The sequence below is a fragment of the Melitaea cinxia genome, chromosome 28 (genome assembly GCF_905220565.1).
Source record: "Melitaea cinxia chromosome 28, ilMelCinx1.1, whole genome shotgun sequence".
Lineage (NCBI taxonomy): Eukaryota > Metazoa > Arthropoda > Insecta > Lepidoptera > Nymphalidae > Melitaea > Melitaea cinxia.
Window position 1 is genome coordinate 8,706,260 of NC_059421.1, and position 23,717 is coordinate 8,729,976.

Here is a 23,717-nt window from a genome sequence, read left to right on the forward strand (position 1 = left end):
CTGCGTGAACGCTATACAGCACCAAAAATACCTACGATTATACCTCTTAAAATAACATTCATTTACCCGTTTCTTCTTTACATTTCATATCTACAGAAAAATCTCATAGATGGCGCTGCTTTAAAATTGTCTTGTCTACTTATATTCATTTAATTATGTTTATCGGCTTAGTTAATTATATTGCATGATTTGTATAGTGTGAAGCTAGCTTATATAGCATGGTTATTAACATAATAACAACAACATTCAAATATGCGTCGCTAGATTACACGTTATTACAGAATGCGTTGAGGAAATAAAGGGTCACTGCTCGAGTGCTCGTTCCCGGTAGGTGATAGCATGATAATATGTAGCCTATATGTTGACCCGACTTCTTAATAATATTCGTGCCAAATTTGAAGTAAATCCATGCTGGTACTTTTTGAGTTTATCCCGGACATACATACAGACAAACAGAAAAAAATTCTAAAAACTATATTTTTGGCTTCGGTATCGATAGTAGATGACACCACAAGTATTCTTTTAAAAAAATATTCAATGTACAGTTTTGACTTTCCTACCATTTTATTATATGTATAGATAAAAATAATAATTGTGTTTGTTCAATTACATCGACGAATAATACAACGTAGGACGACGAAAAAAATAGTCAAGTAAAAACGCATTATTAGATATAAATCAAAAAGTATTTGATAGATCTCAAATAAATTTAAATGGGACCAAATGACACATACCACCTTTCGATTAAAAAAAATTGTCGAAATCGATCCACCGAGTCAAAAGTTCTGAAGTAACATACATAAAAAAAAATACAGTCGAATTGAGACCTCCTCCTTTTTTGGAAGTCGGTTAAAAAAGAATATATATTGTTGATATTACAGGTATAAATATATTTTTTAATTTATTTATTCATTTATTTATTCTTATATATTATTTTCAGTAAACATAAATAATTGTTTCGACAAAACAAATTTTATTTCTCTCTCCAATATAACTAATCAGTAATCACAAATTAAACTTATTATATAAACGGAATTTAAAATTTTTACGTTTACAATCGTATGATATAGACGGACCTAAAGGACAAATTAAACACTCGCACACACACACATACAAGCTAGAGTCCAACTAAAATTAGCACAAATATCGCTACAACACAATGATCCTTATTATAAACGCGGTAAAGTTTATTTTAATGCTCTTTTAATGCAAGCAATTTCCTGTTTCTTTTCTGGTTTGTCACACTGCAGAAAATTCATATAAATAAAAGTGAATCGCCGAATTTTATGTACACGCTAACATACGAACGTAGTATAATAAAATTTATTTACGCACGCTTGGTTTGGGGAGTAAGCTGGTGAATGCATGAATGATGAGAGCGTTACGAAAAGTGTGATAGAGCGAGGCGAACGGACGTTGAGAGGGAGATATAAGTTAGTGAAGGTAGAAAGAGAGAGAGTTACGTTTCGTATATTAGTATAGGGGCAATTAAAGAAGGTTTACTTCAGTCGTGTGGTCTGAAGCACAATCGTTTTTTTTTTTTTTTTTTTTTAATTCGTTAATGTATCTATGACAAAGCTTTTCTAAATAAAATTGGAAATTAGTGTGTAAGCAGTTTGTAGAAATGTTGCTAAGCGCATAACTCGAGAATGGCTCGACCGATTCAGCTATTTTTTTTATGTTCCTTAAGGGCCAAAGAAGGTTTTCATAACAAAAAAAAAATTTTTTTCTTACTTTTAACTTTTGACAGAACGAACTCTGACCGGGCAACTAGTTGATAAGTAAGAGTAAAGCAGAGTTAATTCCAATGTTGCGTAGGATGGAGAAGATTCGAAGGAGATTGATATGCTGTCATTTCTGGGTACTGCCGACTCGTGTCAAAGGGTTGTTACATCGTGAAAAATGACTTCAATTCATTCAAGTAATAAAATGAGAGCATCATTAACGTAGTCAAAAACAATTAAATATGCTTTATTTATGATAACTCGGCCACCAACCCGCCCGGCGTGGTGCTATGGGCAACACACACGAGTTCACGCCATTTTTGGCGCAAACTTGTGGACTATGTCCAGCAGTGGACTACGATAGGCTGAAGTGAGTGAGTGAGAGATAACTCAAAAATGACTCGTCAGATTTCCCTTAATGGGACCACAAGACAAGCACCAACTTTCGAATATAACCATCAAAATCGGTACATCCAGAAAAATATATGATGAAACGCACATAAAATATACAATCGTATTGAGGACCTCCTCCCTTTTTTGCAGTGAGCTAAAAATAGGTTGTCTCTAAGACACGTCTCTCATTCATAGAAGGGCTACAAGAGGGTCGTCGCGTCGTGACTTCACTTCGTTACAGCGACGAGACGCCCAAGAAATTATGGGGTATTTTTTTCTAATCATCACAAAAGAAAAATATCAAAAATGTAACGCGTTCAAATAGACTACATATTTTTCTTCATAACTAGATAACTAACGAGACTCGACGCATTGACGAGTAGTCGAAATAATCGCAACGTTTTCTGAAATATACCAATTTTCAAAAACACTATGGATTCAAAATTTTACAAATTATAGTTACACCACTAAGTGTTTTACACATCTGTATAATTGAAAATCAATCTATGGCTAGGGCTAAGCTTGTTGCTAAGCGCTTAACTCAAGACCAGCTGGACCGAAGCTAGCTCGTTTTCTTTCCAAGCTATATAATTATTTAATAATTAGTAGAATTTCGTATTTAAACAATAATTAGTAAAACTTACATATGGAATAAAAAATATTTAAACAATAATTAGTAAAACTTACATATGAAAAAAAAAATAAGAAAATTGCACAGAAAATATTAAAAAATCAGAAAACTATTATTTCAAATTCAAGAGTTTTAATTTCGCAAGATGGGACACCATCTGTGGGGGTCATCTAGCATGACAAAATACACAAATGTAAGTTGAGTGAAATCGCAAAACACCACATACCACATACCAACACAATGACAAAGCAACCGTCGAAGGAGACCGTAAAAATAAATTAGAAAGACTTTTGACAGGATACGTAACCGTTTCAGAGTGGAGTCATTGTGGTGGGGGGTATTTTATTATATGAATAAATAAATGATTAAACTTCAACGTTTGGGTAGTTTTAGTTTAAGAATTATATATTAGCTAAACCAGTTGAAGATATGAAGTTTTAATAATCATTTTTTTTTCTGAATTGTTTCATTTTCCTGCTCAATTTTCTTAATTTTTCATTCAATATATATCTAGCTTCTTTTGAGTTTTGCGCTTTGCTACATATTTAGCGATTAATTTTACTTAAATACAAAACGACTACTGTTTAGTAAAAAAAATTTGAAGTTTCTAATCTCAACCACACATTTCTAACTCCTTCGTGTATACTCCCATCCTTTATGACAATAGAGGACTACAATCTCCTTCCTTCAATATTTAATGAGGATTGTAATCTCAACCACACATCTGACTCCTTCGTGTATTCTCCATCCGAGGTGACATTTGCAAAAACTTCTATTCGACTACTATTTTTCAATTTTAAAGAATTCCGACGAATGCAAATTACGTAAGAAGAGAAATTACACATATCTTAAATAAATAAAAGAAAAAATTAGTTAAGTATTTCTTTTTTTTTTTGTACCATTTAAAAATGTATTTAATTAATAAATGCAAAAAAATCATTTTACAACCTGATTTACGTTTATTGTCTAAAATTCTAGCTAGATTAGAAAAGTCATAAAATCTGAAATTTTTATGCAGGTTTATATGCAGGTGCATTATACCTTTTCCTACCAACTAGATCGGCAAACAAGCGTACGGCTCACATATGTAAGCGATTACTGTACTTATAGACGCCTGCAACATCAGAAGCATCGCAAGCGCGTTACCGGTCCTAAGCCTGACCCTCCCCAGGAACTCTCTACCTTACTCACCACAACAACACTACTTGATATCAGTATTATTTAGCTGTAATCTTCTAAAAGATCTATGATCCTTCTCCAGACAGGATGCTCAAAATTATGAGCAAGATATTTCCGGCTGTGCCCTACCTATACAAACATTTGTCATTAGTGGACATCAAATCCGCGACCGTTAGCATAACAGCTAGTTATTATAATTTCTGTTCCATCATGATAAAAGAGTAAAAAAAAAATCAGCAATATTTTACAACAAAAATTTAAACAGAATTTACAAAATTTGAAAAGGTTATAAGCTGTATTAAAATATGACATAACAAAAAAAAAACAAATAAAACCTCTAATCAAAAACCTATTTTTCAAAACCAGGATAACTAAACAATAATATAACTAATATCTGTTACAAATGTCAAAAAACACTCTTGCCGTATTCCAAATTTAATGCAACGGAAATTCCTATTGCATTTCTCAGAAACTAATAATCGCGACCGTTTGTCGTGACTTTATGTATACATACAACATATATGTTGAAACGATTTTAAATGTAAGTGTTGTGTTGCAAGTTCAGCTGTATTGACACATCTTTGTTTCTTTTTATATTATTGACGTTACAACGTCTAATAAATCGATGAACGCCGACTGCATATACGAAAAAGAATGACTCATTGTCCTGTTACGCTAATTGTACGCTTGCGCCGCATCTATCTCTCTTCCACTCGATTGGCCTATGCGTCTGAGATGTTTTGTTATGACGTTACCACGTTAAACTATCGCCCGTAAACCAACTTTACAGACCATCATTTTTTTTTACTGGCTGACCTGGCAAACTTCGTATCACCTTATTTTTTTTTTTTCTTAAATATGATAATTACATAAATCAAAATAAAATACAGCCTATCTTTCAATTTGGATCAAACTGCACACGGTGTGCAAATTTGATTAAAATCGGTTAACTAGTTTAGGAGTCCATCGCGAACAAACAACGTGACGCGTAATTTATATATGGATATTAAGATTGGGGGAGAGCACGGCAGGAAATACCTTGCTCAAATTTAAAAGCTGTCCGACCGAGGAAGTGTACCTTCAACTTACAGAATATCGCAGATAAATAATTCCGCTCTTGAGTAGCGCTGTTCTCCTGTGGTAAAGTGGCCGGATCTCCTTGGGCAAACGTGCATTGTGCAACACAAAACGGCTCGTTTTACATACGGAACATGTACGAAATTTTAAAATTCACTAGCAAAACGTATAGTTTTATGTATATAGGAACCTGAAATCAAAATTAACTATCTACCCATTATAATCTACAGCTATCTACCAAAGCTAAAATACCAAATTTCATTCCATTCCATCGTACGTAACACCAAAACTTTCGCATTCACAGCACTCGTAAGACGAAATACAAAAATCACTTTTTAATAAACTAAACAGAGCGAATTAACTAAAATTAGATAATAAACATAGCTTATAATTAAATATCAGAACAGCTCAGACATTTGCTGTAGAATCATGGTAAAAGTGAAATGTTCGTTCCACTCTGAAACGCTAGTGTAATTAACCGACTACTTATTTCTTGAATATTATGCTTGTATCTTTCTTTTAAACAAGAAAAACCATAGGTGATTAGCAAACTCACTTTTAATTTTATTGTACTAAAATACTAATTTTATCATATCATAATTTTTAACCGACTTCAAAGAAAGTTGAGGTTCTCAATTCGATTGTATTTTTTTTTTGTGTTATCTCGTAACATTTTACTGAATACTGGGTGAACCGATTTTTATGATTATTTTTTTTATAACTGAAAGCTTTTACTTGTCGAGTGGTCCTATTTAAATTTGATCGAGGTTTAGAAGAGTACTTTTTTAATAAAAAAAGAATAAATAAACATTTACAACATACACACACGGTCATCTGTTCCTAAAGTAAGCAACTTAATGCCTGTGTTATAGGTAACAGCCGATTGGTACAGCTACATATATATTTTTTTGATAAACATACGTATAAATAATACATATATGAACAAATATATGACGCCGCGTTGGCGCAACGGTTACAGCCATGGATTGTACCTGTTGCGTCGGCGGTTGCGGGTTCGTTCCCCGCACATGACAAACATTTGTATTGGCCATACAGGTGTTTGCTGTGGTCTGGGTGTTTGTGCAGTCTTGTGGGTCTCCCCACCGTGCCTCGGAGAGCAGGTTAAGCCGTCGGTCTCGGTTGTTATCATGTACACCTGTTAGCGATCGTTACTCATAGTAGGGAATATATCCGCCAACCCGCATTGGAGCAGCGTGGTGGATTAAGCTCTGATCCTTCTCCTACATGGAGAAAGAGGCCTATGCCCAGTAGTGGGATATTACAGGCTGAAGCAAATAGATATATATATTACACCCAGACTCGGGGTGGGAATCGAACCTACAACCCCCGAAGCAAAAAGCAGGCTCACTACAAACTGCGCCAACGTTCTAGTCAAAGTCGAAGTCGTTATTTTAACCCTATAGATGTTTGCCGTGGTCTGAGCGTTTGTTCTTCTGTATTTTTCCGGACCCCCAACACAGGAGAGTCTCCTAGTTGGGGCCGTTGAGATTAATCATCAAATTTAAAACCCATACATACATACAGAATCATAAAAAAATCCATACATCATACAGAAGCTTGCAAACATAACAAATATAGTAACAACAATGTTATAAAATAATTAACATCATGTTAATACATTTAAGAACATCGTAAAACGCCATTTACGTACATTTTATTAATAGTCGTAAAACATCATACTATTAAAAGAACTTCAAATAGATTTATTACTTGTTTTTATAACATAAATATTTGTCGTATAAATATTAGTTGTTTTTATAACGTCTTTAGAAAAATGTGACTGGTTTTGACAGTCGAGACAGGACAGACAAAAATGAAAATATCACGGTACGGTAGCACGGTGGAGCCTCCGCCAAGACGAGCCAAAAAATAAAAACGAAAAGCACTACTTATCTTTTCTCGAAGCGCTTCGTCGTTTTTTTGAACCATCATAACTTGGGTTTGGATTATACCAGATAAACAAAATTCTGGGGATATGATGTCAATAGTGAACTTATTAAACATATAAAGTTTCAATTGCATAGCTCTTATACTTTAGATTTTATTGATATCTAAAAAACCCCGATTTCGTCACTCACTGATGATCATCAAAATTCTTAAAGTACTTTCTTTTATGGAGCAGCCCGACTGGGGTAGTAAGTACCTCGACCTTTCAGAAGATCACAGCAAAATAATACTGTTTTCAAGCAGTATTGTGTTCCTGTTGGTGAGTAAGGTGACCAGAGCTCCTGGGGGTATTGGGGATTGGGTCGGCAACGCGCTTGCGATGCTTCTGGTGTTGCAGGCGTCTATAAGCCACGGTAATCGCTTACCATCAGGTGAGCCGTACGCTTGTTTGCCGACCTAGTGACATAAAAAAAAAAAAAAAACTTCCTGAAGTCCCAGAAAGCTGAAATTTGGTATGTAAGCTAGTATTAGTACACAAACAACAAACTTCACAAACTCTACACCTTAGTCAAAATATGTGGCTTGGCCGTTTCGCTACCGTCACGTGGGCGTAAGGTGAAAAATTTATTCACTGTTTATTACTTTTCTGTTATACAATAGTTCTATTAAAGAAAAAATAAAAAGAAGAAGAATAATTGATATACATATAATACAAATAAAAATAAAAAGAGAATATATCTCATTTATATATATATATATATATATATATATATATATAAATGAGACAGGAAAGTCGTCATGTACAACATCGGCAGCCGGTAGTAACGAAACGGCCAAACCACATATTTTGACTAAGGTGTAGTGTTTGTGAAGTTAGGGCTTGTAGAGTTAGGGCGTGTAGAGTTAGAAGCTTGGCTCTACATGAGATCTGATAGCTTTTTGACAGTGCGAGCCATATGATCTCGTCTTGGCAACATTTTACATGAAAATGTTTTTAGTGGGATAATAAGTTACAGATATGGTCTTTTTGTTTTATTATTCTTTTTAATTTATTAAATGGCGATTCTTAAGTGTTTTGAAGCCTAATTGAATAAAGTTTTTTTTTATTATTAGTATAAAAAAATTACAAGTACATAATTATATGTTTATATTTTTTTACTTAATAACTCATTAATTCTATAGCAATGAATAAAATATAATTGCTGAAATGTATGTTCTATGTACCTACGCGCACACATGTCGAACGACTGAGGTTACTTGGATGAACCTTTTTAACTCGTTATTATCAAGACAGGTTTCATATGCCAGAAATAAAAAAAAAAAAAAAAAAAAAAATGGCAATACGTAATTCACCAGGTCAAGTCCTTTATATTTCCATATGTATAGTTTTTAATTGTTAATATAAAAGCAATAAAATATTGTTTTTTTACTTCTTCAAAGTTTTAAAAAAATTTAATCCAACATTTTATCAGAAGCGGTAAAACTTTCTAGTTACAGATAAGAATATATCTTTAATACACCCCACATTAGTTATAACTGTATAACATAACACAAGTATTAATATCTAAAATGACTCCAATATATATGTGTTTGCTCGCAAACGAAAACAAAACAGACTTCAATTACATCGACCGATCGATTACATCGAGTAATACAACGTAGGTAGACGAAAAAATAGTCAAGAAAATACGCGTTATTAGATATAACTCAAAAAGTACTCGTTATATCTCCATCAAACTTAAATGTTACCACATAACCAGCACCAGACCAGATTTCGATTAAAAAGTTAACACGTAAAAAAAAGTCGAAATGAACCTCTTCCTTTTTTGAAGTCAAGTCAAAAATAATGTTCCAAGATAAACATCTGAAAACAAAATGCCATCACGTTTTCCAGGAAGACATTACATATTCCTACCAACCAACCTACCTATCATACAAATATGGTAGACATAAGTAAACAATACATTTTGAAATAGATACAAATTCCACGCAATCCCATAGAAGGTAACATCAGAGTATGATTCACTTCTGGTATGCAAATAGACGATTAAATAAGCTTTTGTTATGACTGGTTGGTAGAGTGGGACTCTTGGCACCTAGTTTGGTGGCAGGTAATATTTTGAAATTTTAAAGTTGGGCTATAAAAAAAAATTAAAAAATAAAATAAAAAACATCTGTTAACTTTATGAGTTTGATGACATTTCCAGTGTTTTGAAAGCCAAGTAATTTTTCATTTTCATTTTGAGTTTACTTAGTTTTAAATAAAACTTAGAATAAATAAATAATACAGAATAGTTTACATAAATAATAATCCTAACAAAGCATATTTTTATTAATTTTTCGAAATCTCTATTATAACTAACTTAGCAGTTAATTTTTATTAATATTAATTATCAATAAATTTAACTTACTCGTTTTTATTTCGTTATAAGAAATCAAAAATATGTTCATAAATTAAAAATATCTATTAACAATCACTTTTAAAATATAATGATATTAAATTTATCGTAAATTACCGCCATCTTGTTCACGAAACAAAAAAATCCTTACATTTCAATTTCCTTTTAACATATAGTAAACGTAAAACAGCCCACTAAAGTTCAATGAATCGAAAGAGGTTTGAACACGCACAAAATCATTTACTTTCATATCGCTTAAAACTACCTCAACTGTGTATAAAGCGTTTATATAAATTCCTCGACCTACAACTGACATGTCTAGCATAACTTTTTTTTTTTTTTGATTTAAGAAAATTTATAGAGAAAAAAGTTTACGCTGAATGATAATAGATAATTTAAAAAAAAAAAAATTAAAAAAATTAAAACTGCCTTGGTAGGTTATCATTGTTAATTTTGTAAATTTGCGTATTTTTAATATTTTAGTTGTTCTTTTATTTAGTTTTGTTCACCTGAAACATGTTTTTAAAAATGCTCTGTTTTGTTGTACTAGGAGGAGCAAAAAACTGAAAGGTTTTAAAATATAAGTACTGATGTATTTATTTCCTATTTTTCTGAAGCATAGCTAGAATAGCATAGCTCAAACTGTTAATTCAAAAAAAAAAAAAAAATTACAAAACCTTACCCATTTTCATACAATAACAAAAGGCAAATCAAAAAGTAAAACTATCTTTATTCAAAAATAACATTAAAATATAACAAAATAATGTAAACACAGTTACATGTTAGTCTCCTTGCATCGGTATGAACATTGTAAACATGCATATACGTCCCATCATATCCTATAAACAAAATTATTATTTTATTTACTTTTATCGAGTATTAAATAAAATTGACAGCAAATAAAACTTCTGACTAACAACTACTGCCAGTTACTGAAATCGTCTAATAAATGATATAATGATGTTATGATGTTTAATCTACAAATATTTGACTTAATGTATGTGCATGTACACGTACTTTTAATTACAATAATTAATACCAAAACAATTTTTGTATTAATTTTAAAATTACTCGGTACTAAATCACTTCATAGTATAAAACCAAGTCGCTTCCCGCTGTCTGTATGCTTAGATCTTTAAAATTACGCAACGAACTATTTTGATGCGGTTTTCTTCAGTAAATAGAGTGATTCCAGAGGAAGGTTTATATGTATCATACATGCATAATATAGTAAAGGAATACTGATAGTTGTTGCACCCGTGCGAAGCCGGCGCGGATCGCTAGTAGAACCACAACAAAGAAAATAATCGTAATGTTTTGGTCCAAATAAAGAATTTATTATTATTTTTAAAAATCAAAATCTTTCCTGACACACTAAAACGCAAGAACGCACTTGCACAGACACAAGCACACTCACACTACTTATATAAGACCGTATATACTGTAATCACACCACAATAAATCATATGAAAATAAGTTTACAAAAGAAAGAAAAAAGCTATGAAATATATCTACCCGCCATTTCGCTCGTGTTTGAGTAACAAACACCCATTCAAAATTTCGCATTTACAAAAGTAGCAAATGGTCAACATTACACTGTCATACAGATAAAGTTACGGATATGAGCTTGTCAAATTCAATTAAAAAAAAAACAATGCATTTAATATTTCGTTAATTTTTATTTATTTATTTATTTACTCTTTATTGTACACAACAATATGCAAATACAAAATAATAATAATACAGACAACTTAAGAATGTGTAGTACAAGAGGCGGTCTTATGGCTAGTTAGCCATTTCTTCCAGACAACCCGAACTAGGATTGAATACTATTTATTTGAAGATCGGGTAGGTGGTGCAGTTACATTGTAATAAACTTACATACAAATATCTACACATTAATACTTAGGTTAATATTTCTGTAACGGGACGTGTATGTGTTCCTTATCAAGTAGGTCAAATGTTACAGTGCAGACCATTTTAAAGTATAAATTTTATCTTCTATATAATAAATAAGAATCACTATATGTTTAAACTAGAGAACCGCTGAACACCGCTGAATAACTGCGGAACAATTCAGCCAATTATTATAATTTTTTTAATTTCTAATACTTGGTAAAGATTTAAGGAAGAATAAATTAAGACTACATTAAAAAAAATTCAGAAAAAGTTACGGTTATTTCAACTAAATTCGTTTTCATTTAATAAATAAAATATAAATAAATTTATTTATTCTCATGATCTTGTATATGTATATCTTATTCTTCTATATGTGTATGTATATATGTTTTTATGTATTTATAATTCTATTTATGTTTATCTACTTTTGCAGAATCCCGCACTTTGTTACTAATAATCTCCTTTTACCTGGGGTTGTCTGGAAGAGATTGCTCAAAGCAATAAGACCGTCTTTGCATGCTGTCACTGTAACTACTTTTTGTTTAATTTTATTTCTGTACTGTTTTTTTTTTCCTTTTTTTTTACTACGTAAAAGTGTTTGATTATATGTATGCAAGAAGTAAATAAATAATAAATTAATAAATATATATAAATAGATAGATTTAGAACTACCTTAATATTATCTATTACTAACTAGAGTACATAATATCTCATTCCATACATTCTTTTTCTATTGACATAAATATGAAAGTAAATCCCTAGTATCCTGTTTTCGTTTTACTGATAAATCATATTATCAACTTATTTTCTTTCATATACAGTCATTGGTACACTAACAGTAACATTTTGGGTTATTTATAACTCTGAGAGTTTTCTCCACAATGACTAAAGTTTGTAAAGATGGATGTTTGTTACAACTTTACGCATAAACTACTGATTAAACTTAGTTTGCGGATAGCCGAATATCCAGAAAAAGACACAACTACTACTAATGCCGAAACTACAATAGCATCAGGAATATCGCGTATAAAACGTATGAACGACATGTTGGGACAAATAGAAACCTATGCGTTAAAGAGTAACATCCATTCATCCATCCTCGCAGCTTTTCGCACTTATAATCTTTATATATAAAATTCTCGTGTCACAATGTTAGTTACAATACTCCTCCGAAACGGCTGGACCGATTTTTAAGAAATTTCGTGTGCATATCGGGTAGGTCTGAGAATCGGCCAACATTTATTTTTCATACCCCTGAGTTATAAGGGGGGGAGGGGGGAGTAAGAGGGTTTATATCACATATGGCGGCAAAACAACGTTTGTGGGGTCAACTAATATTAGTATAATAGGATGCATATGGCGGCAAAACAACGTTTGTGGGGTCAACTAATATTAGTATAATAGGATGCATATTCATCAACTCCTCATTTATCCGAGGCAGTCTCAGGATCCGCGACATAGCTGATAATAATAAATACTCCTAAACCCCTCACGAAACCGTTCCTTAACCTCGGGGCGTAACTAAAAACATAATGTGGCAGTCAGACATGCACGGGGCGTTACCCTCGTTAGCACAACACCGGGTCAAGGTTTCAAAAATTAATTAATATATTAAATTAACTTGAAAACGGGCTCGGTGCTTTCACACGGCACATAATTACCTAATGTTTTTATTATATAAATATTTATATAACTAATGCATCGAACAACGCAAGATCGATGCAAGATTTTACCAATTTTATAATAAAACATCGGTTTTTTTTTTTTTTTTTTAATAGCAACTGCGGAATTTTTTACCGATTCTTCTATGCAGAATCAACATTCCGAATCATCGGTAGCTTCACTTTTAACTATAATTGCTTAATTAAAACAAATATTATTTTAATTTGTATAATGACAGAAATCACAAGATTCAAATGAGCTTTGAAGACGACTTAAATAAAGTGATTATTGATTTTGATTTTGACACGGTACATAATTACCCAATGTTGGTATTACGAGTATATAAATATTAACATAAGTAACGCATTGTTAACGCATGCGCAACGCCAAAAAATATGAACTCCGTCAACTTATCATTCAGGGGAAAGTAGCAGGCAGAAGGAGGCCTGGCCGCAGAAGGATATCGTGGCTAAAGAACTTGCGCCAGTGGTTCGGGAAGAGTACAAGATCACTGTTTAGAGCAGCAGTCTCAAAAGTTGAAATCGCCCTAATGATTGCCAACCTTCGCAAGGAGACGGCACCTTAAGAAGAACGCATTGTTGCTGTTAACACTTATGATCGTTATGAGTCATCAAATAATGAAATTGGTTTTAATATTTCCGTGTACATCATAAATATTTTTGATAAAACAAAGGAGAAAATATAAAATATATATATAATTCACGGTCTGGACCTAACGTCTGTTCGAAATTTATATTATATCTTTTATTTCACTTGATGAGTACAGAAAAAAAAAACATTTTTCTGCTTAAATGTGGACTTATCTCTAGAAGAGATCTCTTCAAGTTAATCGGCAGTAGTGAGAAATAGTGTCATAAGCCGGACTAAATATGCATAAGTGTTGCGTTAATACAGAAACATCCATCAATAACAAATCGTCATATACGATTCAGTCTGTAGTATCCCACTGCTGCGCATAAACAATCTCAATTTACGAGAAGGATCTTATAATCCATCTTGTTGTTCCACTGAGGGTTAGCGAAAGTATACTATGAGTAACGATCGTTATCAGCTATTTATAATAACAACCGGGACCGACAGCTTTACGTGCTCTCCGAGACACAGTTGGAAGACCCACAATCGTTATACACTTATGTGCATACATTAAAAGCATTTACTGAAAAAAAACACTCCAGATGAATGAGATAACTACATATTTAAATTATTACATTGAAGATACTTCAAACTAAGTGCTTTAGAACTATTAATTAAGGAAATAGAAAATTAAATTACATCTGTAATGTTTTAATGAAACTACACTCAATACAAATGTCATCAATTAAATATCTAATAAGTCCTTAAATATAAAATTACATCTACATAAAATTATAAAACAATATATAATATAAGCTTGTATAAACTTACCGGTGTCCTGCGGTGTAGCAGTGTACCGACGGGGCTCGGTATCTTTGTCGGTGTACCGTGCGGGCTGCGGGCTGTCAAAAAAATATATAAAAAAATTGATTTATAAATGTACATTAATCTAAACTATCTCTGCTTTCTAAAAATAGTGTACGACTGCCTAAAAGTATCTAATTTATTCCTTAGAGGCTTAGAGACTTGACTTCATTAGACACTTGGTTGTTATGTTACAAGATATTTATACATATACTAGCTGATCCCGCAAACGTTTCTTTGCCATATATGTTATTAACCCGCTTAATCCCCCCCCCTTCCCTTATAACTTAGGGGTATGAAAAATAGATGTTGGCCGATTCTCAGACCTACCCGATATGCCCACAAAATTTTATTAAAATCGGTCGAGCCGTTTCGGAGGAGTTCAATGTTTAACACCATGACACGAGAATTTTATATATTAGAGAAAATATTTGGTACTTTAATTCTTTATGACTAATTTTTTTGTTTGTTCTATATAGCTATATAGCAATAATACCATTTCAAAACCATTATATATAGAATCGCTCAGGTGTAAATATAGAACCCCATATATAGGTTCCAACTAAGAATCGTTAAGTTATTATTATGTCAAAATTGGCACATCTGTAGTGATTTTATTATTAAAAAATCCCGATTATATTCATAATCTAAACTAAATCTATTTGCCCAATCGATTTTGATAATTAAAGACAATCAGAAAGCTATTTATCCACGACTAACACAGACTATAAAACATCCTACCATAACTAATAGGAACAGAGCAATAAACATAGAACTACATAGACTCAGGGAGTATTAACCCTAGGGCCAAAAGGGCTAACAGGGTCCGGGGAGGCATTCAGATTTGACCGAAAAGAATCGACTATTTACTAACACATACCTAATACATACGCTGCTTTTTACTTTTTAACTGAATCTATGGGTCGATATATAAAATGACCAGGGGCGCCGAGATTCTGAATTTTAAAATACGCCACTATATAGATTAACAAGTTTAACAAAAGTACGTTTCGTTTTCTGTACAATTTAAAGATTTCAATCAATATTAATTAACAATTAACTTAAGTAATCGACCCAGTTTTAATTTGTTCTTGCAATAAATTTGTACAAAGCAAATTAACGGTGTGACTATTGTTCCCATTTCGGCAACTGTTACGTTTAAGGTGTATTTAGCTTAGAATCCAAACTGACCGCACTAGTTATCAATTGAATGCCAAATTCGCATATTCAAAGAACTAATACGTACATATTTCTTTTATTCACTCACTCACTTCAGCCTATTGCAGTCCACTGCTGGACATAGGCCTCCACAAACTCGCGACAAAAATGCCGTGAACTCATGTGTGTTGCCCATAGTCACCACGCTGGGCAGACGGGTTGGTGACCACAGGGCTGACTGTCTCGACGAAGACGCTGCTGCCCGTCTTCGGCCTGTGTATTTCAAAGCCAGCAGTTGGATGGTTATCCCGCCATCGGTCGGCTTTTTAAGTTCCAAGGTGGTAATGGAACTGTGTTATCCCTCAGTCGCCTCTTACGACACCCACGGGAAGAGAGGGGGTGGCTATATTCTTCAGTGCCGTTACCACACAGCACGTAATTTTTTTTTTTTTTTTATTGTATGAATAAAATTATATAACGATACTACAAAACATTAAAATAATTAATGTCCGCCCATCTGTCCTTGATGTGTTACGAAAAATTTTGTTTGGTTTCACATAATTAAATCCAATTACCACTAATTACTTTATTATTACAGTAAACTACCTAAATATATTTCCTAATAATACATTCGAAGCGCTTATATTACGCTTCGAATCATCTTTTTTAATACGCACAGCCAAGGAATGGAATTCCCTGCCGGCGTCTGTATTTCCGAGTTCATACAACCCCGAACATGTTTAAAGCGCGAGTGAACAGGCTTCTTCTGGGCGAACTCGCTCCATCTTCGACCTCGTCTATGCTCTAGAGCTAGACTGAGGTCAAGAGTAAGCCCATAACATAATAAAATAAAAAAAAATAAAAATAAAATATTTTGATTGTTATATAAAGGTTTATTAAACAAGACTAGTCGCATAGTTTCACTAGCGTTTTTAATATTGCACTACTGTTTTTAATCGAATTCCGAAAAAGGAGGAGATTCTCAAATTGATTGTATTTTTTTTTATTTATGTTACCTCAGATCTATTGACTGGGTGGACCGATTTTGATGAGTTTTATTTTATTCAAAAGTTGATGCTTGTCATGTGGTCCTACTAAAATTTAATTAAGATCTGATAAGTACTTTTCGAGTTATATCTAATAATGCATATTTACTTGACTATTTTTTCATCGACTACGTTGTATAACTTATCGATGTAAAAGAAATCGGTTTTTTTTTTCGTTTGCGAGCAAACAATTATTTATACTATAAATATAGCAAACAATACCCTATGTACGCGTCCAACACCAGGGACCAGCTCTGACCACCTTACTGACCACAGAAAGACAACACTACCTACTTTTCTGTAAGGTTGAGGAACTTCCCTTCGGCTGCACGAAAATTGAGAAAAGTTATTTCCTTGTGCCCTACACAGTTATTACAATTACCATTGATTAAAATTTCGAAGTAAAACTTCTTTACGCACGCTTGACTTGAGGAGTAAGCTGGTGAATGCGTGACGAGAGCGTTACGAAAAGTGTGATCGGGCGAGGCGAACGGAAGTTGAGAGGGAGATATAAGTTAGATAGGGCTAAAGAAGTTTTACTTCAGTCGTGTGGTCTAAAGCACGCTCGTTTTTTACTAAATGTCAGCGCAGTTCTAACTAATCGTAAGCTCAGAATAAAAACATTTTCAATGCATATTCAATTTTAATAAGACATACTAGAAATAATTGTAATCGATTCCGTTTCCTCTTAAACGAGTTTTATTGACGGGTTTATCTCTTACCAGTCGTAATTATGTTAACAAAATTAATTTTAACTTCCATCAATATTATGTATAATGATGTAAAGTCGTTGTGTCCGTTTGTATAAACGTTGAAGCCACCGTACCAGCTAACTCAATTGTGTAAATCAAAATCAACTTAGGCTTAACTCTTTGTGTTTTCCATTCGAACATAGAAATCACAATAATAGTGACGCTAATAGGGACAGTTGGCTCTGATGCATTTATTTATTTTAAATAAAAAAAACGAGTGTGCTTTAGACTACACGACTGACGTAAAACTTACGAAACGTAACTCTTTCTCTTTCTATCTTGATTAACTTATATCTGTCTCTCAACTTCCGTTCGCCTCGCCCAATCACACATTTCGTAACGCTCTCGTAACGCTCTCGTCACGCATTCACCACCCTTACCCCCCAAGTCAAGTATGCGTAGAGAAGTTTTACTTGAAATTTTACAAATTTAAGAAGTTATTAACTGATCATAAACTTTCGTATATATATACATCTTTTAAATAATAAAAACCGCAAGCAAAACTGCGAGACGAAACTATAACTTCGGATTGTTCTAATTTTTTGTCAATATAAATTTTTCTCACGAAATTCGAAACGAACCATTCTAAACGCAGAACAAAAAATATGTTGTATATGTAATTAACATTATAGTCATGTTGTTAATTTAATAGCGTTATTTTTTTTTACAATTTAAATTATTACACAAATCGTTAACTATTTGAATATGTCAATTTGACATTTGTACAAGTTACAGACGTAATAGAATTTTAATTTTTTTTTTAATTAAAAAATCTCGTTTTTAAATTCTATTTACATCTCACTGCTAAGATGCTCTCTCTCTCTCTTTCACTCTTTTTTACTTTTATATGACCCATTCATAATATCCAAAATCAATCAAAGAAAGTCAAATAAATATATATATAATGTTTACGATTACGGACGAAAGTTGTTCATAAAAACCATTTAAGTACCTTAATTAAACTGTTATAAGATTTAAAACAATGTCACAATTTCCATTAGATAATTTATCGAATTTATCTCGAAAGAAAACGTTTAATAACGAAAATAAATTATTTACGAGCCAAAATCTCACAATGCTGAACACTTGAATCGATACCAGACGGTCATATATTCAAAACCGGAGTTCCGGATTGACACCGGACAGAAATTTTTTAAATCCCAAATTTGTCTTTAAAATATTCGCCAATCGACAGTAGCGCAACGACTCTTAACGACGACTAATACCAGGCTTTATAATAATACTAGCTGTGTCCGCGTCTTCGTCCGCGTGGAATATATATATATATATATATATTATGTATGTTCGGGGATAACTTCGTCGTTTATGAACCGATTTTGATAATTCTTTTTTTTTTTTGGAAAGGGGATATCCCTGGTCTGTGATCGAATCCTAGAGAAATCGAAGGAAACTCTCGAAAATCCGCATAACTTTTTACTGGATGTACCAATTTTGATGATTTTTAAGTTAATCGAAAGCTGATTTTTATCGTGTGGTCAAATTTAAATTTCATCGAGATCTAATTACAACTTTTGGAGTAATCTTTGATAATGCGTATTTACTTGACTGTTTTTTCATCTACCTACGTTGTATTTTGCTTGTCGATATAATTGAAGTCGGTTTTTTTCGTTTGCCTGCAAACACAATTATTTATTTCAAATTTAACGTTCTACATCGACCACACTGATAAATCTGCCTTTTGTATCTTTATTCTACATGACTTTGGCAAAATCACAAGCGCTCTTGCTACCATTAACAAGGGAAGTCATTCCATCCAAGGGCCGATATAGCTTTAGATGTGTACCACGGTTTTTATCTAATATTAGTTACATCGACAAGCAATACAACGTAGGTAAACGAAAAAACAGTCAAGTAAATACGCGTTATCAAACATTACTCAAAAAGTAGTCATCAAATGTCAGATGATAAAAGGGACCACATGACAAGCATCAGTTTTCAATTTTAAAAAAAAACATCGAAATCGGAAAAACAAAAAACAACGAATACATTTAAAAAATGCAATTGCATTGAGAACCTCCTCATTTTTTGGAATTCAGTTAAAAAGCTAGCTCTTTCTTGAAATAAGTACTTTTGACTGACTGATTTTTTGTATATAGCTTAGGATATGATATAGTATGTCGTTTGATTCAATGTCTCTAACTTGTATCCACATGTAGGTATATATGTATAAGCTTACATATACATACAGTCCTGCACTAATGTGTTGAAAGACCAACACATATTTATTACGCCATCAGTAATGTTAGGTTGTTTTTTCCTTAATAATTAATTTATAAAATTAATGGAATGTATTATTAACACGTTGAACGCCAGACCAAAAACCATGTTTAGTCCAGTGGGCCGCGACGGACACCATGTGACTGCCATTATATTGGGTCCAAGAGGCCGTGTCGGACACCATGTGTCCGCATGCCCTCGATCACTTCAGAAGCCTCTAGGGAGCCGACAGACAGTGTTTCGACTGTTTTTACTAAGGCAAGTGACCCGCGCGGCCTCACAGTGCAATAAGGCCACATAGCACAAAAAAAAAATCGAAAACACTTTGAATTTATAGGCTTTTTAACAAATTGTTTCCAAAAATGTTATAGCTGGTGTCTGCCACTTGAGATCTTGGAAAATAATGGGTAAATAACTGTTTCCGTCAGTCGCCCATTGTTTTTGAGGTTTTCGCTGACAATATTTGCAGAAAAACACCTTAACAATTTTTTGACGATTCTCGATTTATTGGTGTGGCCCCAGGCGAAAGTATGCTGTCGGACATATGGTGTCCGTCATGGCGTTCAACGTGTTAACATTATTAGTTATTACACAGTTTAGAGAAGCCCATTCAAATTAAAAATTCAATTAATTGGAATATTATTCCAATATGGTTATTTATAATCTGTCTTTGTCTAATTAGACTTGTTAGAAAGGACTTACTATTTATAAGTAATTATATATATATATATATATAATAGTTTAAAAATCCAACAGAGAATATGTTGGTGATTTAATTTTACTTATTTTCATCCTGACATTACACCAACACCATTACTTTCTTATTTAGATCACATTTACTTACATAATAATTATTTTCATTATAAAACTGTAAAAATATATACAAACCAATAAAAAAAACATTTTCTATTCATATACTTATTTTAATTTTAAAATTTCTCTCTCCCTTCAGTTTATATACTTAATATAAAATCATATAATATATCTTAATATATATAAATCTCGTGTCACAATGTTTGTCCTCAATGGACTCCTAAACCACTTAACCGATTATAATAAAATTCGCACACCATGTGCAGTTCGATCCAACTTGAAAGATAGGCTATATTTTATTTTGATATATTAATTATTATATTTAAGAAAAAAATAAAGAAGGCCGTACAAAGTTCGCCAGGTCAGCTAGTTAAGTAAATAAAAATTAACTAAGACATGAAAATTAAATAATATAAATTTCCTAAAATTATTTTAATAGTGAAATAATAATTTAAAAGTTATTCCTTTCTGATATATCTCAAAAAATTCAAAAAAAAATATGTATAAACATACATAAGAATATTTTAATAAATTTGAGCCTGGAATATAAATTAATGAATTGTCTACCGCAGGGTAGAATTCAATCCCAGATTATTTTACTACGCGTGTGTCACGATCTCATAAGTTTTGTACTCTGTAGTCTCCCGCGGGGTTGAATTCACACCACAATTTTTTTCTCCGCCGTTTACCGCGGGTTTGAATTCTACCCCAAATGACTAAGTCGTTTTGAAACCATAAATGACATAAATAGAGTTCAAATTAGTTTACAGCCGTGTTTTAATACATTCAGTACGAAAAAAGGCACAAATTGGACCAAAATTTCATTCATTCTTCATAAAAATTTAGCAAGATTCAACCGGTCAAAGTCTCCCCGTACCCGCCAATTTCCGCACCGTTATGCTCTGTTAGGATGGAGTTTCCTTATTTTCATTATAAGAAAATTGTATACATATTATACACCAATGCAAAGTGTATTTTGTGTACTTTATGAATAATTATAATATATTGGAGCCATAGTCGTTAAAGAAGAAAAAGAAGAAGAAGAATTATAATGCTATTTGTCAAGGATACGTAAAATGTGTATAGCTTGCTTTCAAAAAAACATCCTATTTTCTCGCCCTCTTTGGATATTAATGCCAAAAAAATATTATTTTTAGCTTTATCGTTGCGTTGTTCATCTTCGATACTAATTTTGATTACTTTTTCTAAATGACCTATGAAGTACAAACATATGTACATATGACGTACCCACGGTAATTGAAATGTTGTGATTCGAGCGCTCGTAATAGGTTAAAAAGTGATCTCTACCAGTGAAACTATTATATAAAATATATTGGCTAAATATTGAGAATACTTACGTTTCCCAGCTAACAATCTCGGACTGATCGGAGGTCGGTCTTCCACGCCGAAAGTCGTATTCAAATCCATATCCTTTGCCAATGTATCATTATTGTACTTCTTAACACTGTCAGCCCAATCCTGTATCCACGTCTTATCGCCCTTACACCTATTTAAACTCAGATATGAAAGCTTACTGACAACCTGGTCTGTTGTTATGTCAGAATTACTATCGGTTAAAGCTTTCTGAGCGTTCCGTAACGCTGTGCTCTCAAACTTGGTATCTTCGAGAACACCTTTGTTACTTGGTAAAGATACAGGAACAGACGATTCCCGAGATAGTCTATGTACATAATCAGTCTGATCTATTTCTGATTTTGTTAAGCTACATCGCCTGCGAATTGGCATTTCAACTTTAACAGGAAACTTTGAACTTAATACTCCAGATGTTGTTACCGATGTAAACATCCCGACATCTGGGTCTTCCTCGTGTTTGGGAGGAGATTTTGAAAACGTTTTTTCCGTTATCGTCCTTACCCTATTCTTAATTTTTTCTAAATAGCTCCTTGTTGATTTTATTTGCTTCGTCGTTTGTAAAGCTAGATCAGTTTCGTTGGGGGACTCGTAGCAACAAGATATTTCTAATACGTTCTTGTCTTTCGATACCTTTTGCAATTCGTTACCTTTACTTGAAGTCACCGGGTTTCTGTGACAGACATCTCTCCTCGGCTCTTTTGTAATAACTCGTTGAAGATTAGGAAAATCAAAAATAAGCTCAGGATCCTTTTCAACGTTTTTAAGTTTCTTCAAAGTGTCCTCTAGGGCTTCATTGTATATATCGGTACCGAAAGTCCTATCTATGCTCATTCTGGCCTTTTGTTCCTCAGTGTAGTTATCACCTTCAATTGTGTATGTACCAGTTGAAGAATGGTTCGATTCTCCGTCAACTTCATCATCTATATACAATGGCTCAGACTTTGATGGACACTTTTTGCACAATAAATCGGGTGTTGCAGATGACGCCCTGCTCTTACGAAGTGGACTCTTAGAATGTTCTGGAGTAGACAACCCGTTATCTGGGGTCAGTATATCTAGCTCAGGGCTTGAAATATCATTAAGCATCACACCCTCCGGACTCTGGTCTATGATATCCATGGTATGTCTATTGTTGATATTACTGTAACTAGGCGATTTATGGACGTCTCGTATGTAGGAACTGTTTGAAGTTTTCAAGGGTAAGTTCAGGGCATGGCGGGACGTAAAGTTATCACTTCTCGACATTATACTGTCTACTATAGGACTTTTGGACGTACGCTTAGGTAGGAGGTCGTTAACAGGCGATTTCACTTGCCTGCTTGATATTGGACTCGTTATATTTGATCTATCAGAACTCTGAGCAAGGGGACTCCTTCGAAGTTTCAAGGACCCTGACAGACCACTGTCCTCTTGATCTGATGAAAAATATCCCTCAGAGTTATATCCTTGCGCTTTACGGGGGAGTTTAGCGCTCATTGGCGGTCTATGTGCAACAGGATTGGGTCTAGACTGGCTCGCAGACATCGACTGGACACGCTGATGTCTGGCCTGCGACTTCTTCGCTAGCTCCTCCAGTTTACGGTTGTCGATCTGTTTCGGAGCGCCAAAGTCGATTGTGAAAGCCATCGGATGCGGTTTAGGTGTTGTTGGCTCCGATTTATCCTGACCTTCCTCAACGCTATCATTTTTAGCGATTTCACCATCCGACTTTATAGCTTCCAAAACGCTGTTCTGCCCTTCGGATAAAGGACTCGAAACGTCTTCGACACTAACACTCATATTTTTCAAGGATTTAAATACAGTGACATCATATTCACAAAACCATCGCTTTTAATAACCACAGCCTTTGTCTCACTTTAAAACAATACAATTTTAGCACAGCACACAAAACACAGAACTAAGAAAAATTAAAGGAATTAACGAAAAGTGGAACGAGAGCACTTGTAAAAAAAAATCTAGATCTACAATCTACATTCGGTCGCGATTAGCTCGATCGCGTTCGCGAA

The 23,717-nt window shown here is 33.3% G+C and overlaps 1 protein-coding gene across 1 annotated transcript in view; it reads right to left on the bottom strand.

Annotated features, from left to right (window-relative positions):
• Positions 1-23,496, bottom strand: part of LOC123667574 — a 65,284-nt gene extending 41,788 nt beyond the window's left edge. Inside the window, exons 1-2 of the mRNA XM_045601455.1 lie at positions 21,696-23,496; positions 14,298-14,368 (exon numbers count right to left, since the gene is read on the bottom strand). Of these exons, the coding sequence (XP_045457411.1) occupies positions 14,298-14,368; positions 21,696-23,490 (1,866 nt within the window). The 5' untranslated portion in view covers positions 23,491-23,496. The remainder of the gene's footprint in view (positions 1-14,297; positions 14,369-21,695) is intronic.
• Positions 23,497-23,717: the final 221 nt, after the last annotated feature.